General features: G+C 61.0%; 1 protein-coding gene across 1 annotated transcript in view; it reads left to right on the forward strand.

Moving 5' to 3' along the window:
• The window catches only part of CRB2 (crumbs 2, cell polarity complex component), a 22008-nt gene that overhangs the window by 11552 nt on the left and 5828 nt on the right, over positions 1 to 4628 (forward strand). The window contains exons 7-10 of the mRNA XM_025051232.1: positions 1601 to 2473; positions 2563 to 3071; positions 3603 to 3768; positions 4491 to 4624. Coding sequence (XP_024907000.1) covers positions 1601 to 2473; positions 2563 to 3071; positions 3603 to 3768; positions 4491 to 4624 — 1682 coding nt within the window. The remainder of the gene's footprint in view (positions 1 to 1600; positions 2474 to 2562; positions 3072 to 3602; positions 3769 to 4490; positions 4625 to 4628) is intronic.

A 4628-nucleotide genomic window follows, 5' to 3' on the forward strand; every position in this document is an offset into this window, starting at 1 on the left:
GCTGTCCGCATTCTGGCTCAGGCCCACTGCCCCCGCTCCCCGGCGGGGTTCCTGGGCGCAGGCTCTCCCTTCCAGGGGAAGGAGGTAGTGATCATCGCTGTCACTTCCACCCTCACCCACCCAAAGACATCAAGGCTCAGCGTCTCCACCCTCTGGTGGCCGACAGCGCTGGGGGCCCTGAAAGTCCATCTTCAGCTCCCTATTTCACTACCCCGTCACCGCAGCCCCCTGAGGTAGAGGTTTAAATTCCCATCTTACAGATGAGGCACTGGAGGCTTTAGAGAGGGGGTATCATTCCCTCAGGTTCCCTAGTGTCGGCAGGAGCTGAGCCCAGCTGATGGCTAACAGGGAGTTCAGATCTCTGAGGTCAGGGATCGGGAGGGAGAACCCCGGCTGTGGGGCTGGGCTCCTTGCCACCGTCCACCCCTGTCCTCCCTTTGGGTCGTGCTGGGCATGGGGGAGGCCAGTGCCTGGCATCTGAGCTGGCTCTGAAAGAGGCAGCCAGGCAAGAAGCTCTGCTTCCCAGCCCTGGGCTGGGCCTCCACTCTCGGCCTGTCTGGGGGAATGCAATGGGGCTGTGTGCTCTGCGGACCTTCCTGTGGGGCCTGTGGCTCCTGGCAGGTACGGGGCACAGTGGCCTGGGCAGGGGCAGGTGGAGCTAGCTCTCCTCAGAAGGAGACTCTGCTGTTTGTGGGCTGGCTGGGGCCAGCATTTAAATCTTGATGGCTTCTTTGGGCCTCGGTTCCTCCAGCTGGGTATACGGGGGCAAAGCTGGCCTTGGTGGTTTTGCAGAGGCTCTGGCCAAGCTGGGGTTGGGCCATGGCCTCTTGACCCAAGCTGGGGCCAGAGCACCTGCGGTGGGAACCTCCGAAGGGGAGGGTGAGGTGGCCCCTTCACAGCCTGTGTGGGTGCTTTAGGGCAGAGGGACGGGGGGATTAGAGCCTGGGGGCTACTCAGAGTGCCACAGATGCACACTTCCACTTCCACTCACCCCTCCATATCGTCGCTGTCCACAAAAGCCATGCCAGGCCCTTTGATGGGTACCAGTGACATACTCAGACTCCTTGAGAGCTCAGCTGAGCGAACAAATACTTTCAATACACAGTTCTGGCTTGGAGGAACAGGCATTCAAGGTTTGTAGGGTGCAGGGTTGAGACCCGAGTGCCTGGCAGGGCCCAGCCTTGGAGGGATCTTGAATGCCAGGGTGAGCGATTGAACCTTAACCAGCATAGAAACCTGACTAGGTGATCCTTTAGGAATAGATCTCTGGTTGCTTGTGGGGGGTTCTGAAGTCAGGCAAACTGGGGGATGCTAGACTGAGGCCCAAAGAGCTGGCGAGGCAGGAGGGTGGGGCAGGAGAAAAGGCGATTGGAGAGGATTTAGGGAGTAGCATCCACAGCATGGAGACTCACCAGACACGGCAGAGAAAGGGGCATCTTGGATTCCAGCCTCTGGGAGCCTCAGGGGACCATGAGAAAGCCTTTGTGAATTGGGAATTGGTTTGGTTGGCAAGTACTAAGTTCCTGGTCCCAGGAGGCATGTGAGTTGAGACTGCGGTTCCGGCCTTGGGTGCTGAGCCTTGACCTGGTCTCTCCCAAAGGCCTGACATGTCAGGAAGACGTGGACGAATGCCTGTCGGAGCCCTGCCTCCACGGTGGGACCTGCGACGACACCGTGGCGGGCTACATCTGCCGGTGCCCGGAGGCCTGGGGTGGGCATGACTGTTCTGTGCAGCTCACCGGTTGCCAGGGCCACACTTGCCCACTGGCGGCCGCCTGCATCCCCACCTTCGAGTCTGGGGTTCACAGTTACATCTGCCGCTGCCCACCTGGCACCCATGGATCTTTTTGTGGCCAGAACACCACCTTCTCCGTGGTGGCTGGGAACCCTGTGCGGGCGTCAGTGCCAGCTGGTGGCCCCCTGGGTCTCGCACTGAGATTTCGCACCACGCTCCCTGCTGGTGTCTTGGCTACTCGCACTGACACCCAAGGCGGCTTGGAGCTGGTGTTGGTGGGGGCCACGCTTCAGGCCACACTCTGGAGCCCCGGCAACACTGTGCTTGTCCTGAGGCTGCCAGACTTGGCCCTCAACGATGGGCACTGGCACCGAGCGGAGGTGACGCTCCGCCTAGGGGTCTTGGAGCTGCGGCTCTGGCATGAGGGCTGCCCTGCCTGGTCCTGCGTGGCCTCCAGTCCTGTGGCCCCGGCTCCTACAGCTTCCACGGCCCCGACACCTGCCGGGTCCTGCTCCGTCCAGCTGGGTGGCGTGGCTTTTGCGGGCTGCCTCCAGGACGTGCACGTGGATGGACACCTCTTGCTGCCTGAGGATCTTGGGGAGAATGTCCTCCTGGGCTGTGAGCGCCACGAGCAATGTCATCCTCCGCCCTGTGCCCACAGAGGGGCCTGCGTAGACCTGTGGACTCACTTCCATTGTGACTGCCTCCGGCCCTACAGTGGTCCCACGTGTGCTTATGGTGAGGAGCGAGCCAGGTGGGCCCCAGGGCAGAGGCCGTGTCTTCCCCCCAGCCCCAGGCCTCACGCTTGGCACCCTCTCTCCCTGCAGAGGTTCCTGCTGCCACCTTCGGCTTGGGGGGCGCCCTGAGCTCTGCCTCCTTCTTGCTCCAGCAGCTGCCAGGCCCCAACCTCACCTTGTCCTTCCTCCTCCGCACGCGGGAACCTGCTGGCCTGTTGCTCCAACTTGCCAATGACTCAGCAGCTGGCCTGACGGTGTTCCTGAGAGAGGGCCAGATCTGGGCCGAGGTCCTGGGCAGTCCTGATCTGGTGCTTCCCGGGCGCCTGGATGACGGGCTACGCCACCTGGTGACACTCAGCTTTGAGCCTGACCAGCTGCAGGGCGTGGGGCAGCAGGTGCACGTGGGCGGGAGGCTCCTCCCTGCTGATGCACAGCCCTGGGGTGGGCCTTTCCGAGGCTGCCTCCAGGACCTGCGACTCAATGGCCTCCACCTCCCCTTCTTTCCACTGCCGCTGGAGAACTCGAGCCAGCCCAGCGAGCTGAGCGGCAGGCAGTCCTGGAACCTCACCATGGGCTGCGTCTCTGAGGACGTGTGCAGTGTGAGTGCTCTTGTAAACGGGCGGGTCCCTTCTGGTCCCTGCATCTCCAGCGTTAGCATGTCTCTGTACTGGTGAGGAAAGTGCCCTGGCCAAAGTCCCACTGTTAGAGAGTGACGGTGCATCTCTGGCCCAGCTGCTCTTGCCCTCTGGTGGGTCCCCATACTTCCTCTCAGTCCTGGTCTGGGAGACACCCTGACCCAGGCAAGGGCTGTCTGAGCCTTTATGCAGGTACTGTTTGGGGGACAGGGACCCCCTTTGCTCACAAACAAAGCACCAGCCCTGGAACTGGATAGCCTGGGTGTGAACTCTGGCTCCTCTATTTACTGGCCGGGCGACTCAGCCAAGTGACTGCTCCTCTTTGGGCCTCAGTTTCCTCATTTGTAAAATGGAGATGATAGTGACTTCCTCTTCAGTTGTTTGTGAGGGGGTAATGTGTCTGTAGCAGGCGCTCCATGACGAACCGCCGGTGTGACGGTTCCGGTGGGTGATGCTACCAGGCCTGAGCCAGTCCCTGTCCTGATTCTCCTGCAGCCTGACCCCTGTCTCAATGGTGGGACTTGCCTCGTCACTTGGAACGACTTCCATTGCACCTGCCCTACCAACTTCACGGGGCCCACGTGTTCCCAGCAGCTGTGGTGTCCTGGCCAGCCCTGCCTCCCACCCGCCACCTGCGAGGAGGTCCCCGATGGCTTTGTCTGTGAGTGTGTGCCCTGGACAGCCCATGTGCTGGGTGCTGGACACCCAGGCTGGGTTAGATCCCACCCCTACCCTCAAGGCTCCTAGTAGACCAGGATGCCACCAGTCCCGTCCCACTGTGGTTGGGCCACTGCATGAGGGACAGGCTTTCTGGAGAAAGAAAGGTTTTGCTGTTTTCAGGGGTAAATAAGACTCTGACCCAGCTCAGGGAGGACAATTCAGGGAAGGGCAATAGCATGTGCAAAGGCCCTGAGGTTTATAAGAACAACTGAAACAAGTGCAGGCATTTGGGGCGGAGAGGTTGCCTTAAATGCTAGGCCAGGTAGCTCAGGACTTTTTCCCAAGGGCAGGAGGGAGGGTTTTAAGCTGGAGGACATGATTTGCATTTTAAAGAGCTGACTGCATTTCATTAAAATGCATGATCAACCTCTTAAAAATCTGCATTTAAAAAAGATGACTTAGTGCAGTGAAGAGTAAGCCTCGGTGGTGGCACAAGGCCACTTCACCAAGGAGGGAAGAGGGCGGATTTTTTGAAGGGTCACTATTACCCGCTCTGTGCCCTGGAGGGTAGGGTGGGCACGGTCTAGCGGTAGGGAGTCATGACGGGGCAGGAAGCCACGGTGGTGGGGCCCGTGGGGGCGGCAGGTGGTGTCCCCCCGCGCTGGGGCTGGGGTGGAGTGAGTGCTGGTGGGCCAGCATCACTGACGCGCCCTCTCTCCGCAGGTATGGCCGAAGCCACGTTCCGAGAGGGCCCCCCAGTCGCATTCAGCGGGCATAACGCGTCATCGGGGCCCGCACTCAGCGGCCTCTCCCTCGCCTTCCGCACGCGCGACTCCGAGGCAGGGCTGCTGCGCGCTGCCG

This window comes from Pteropus alecto, unplaced genomic scaffold (genome assembly GCF_000325575.1).
Source record: "Pteropus alecto unplaced genomic scaffold, ASM32557v1 scaffold67, whole genome shotgun sequence".
Taxonomy (NCBI): Eukaryota; Metazoa; Chordata; class Mammalia; order Chiroptera; family Pteropodidae; genus Pteropus; species Pteropus alecto.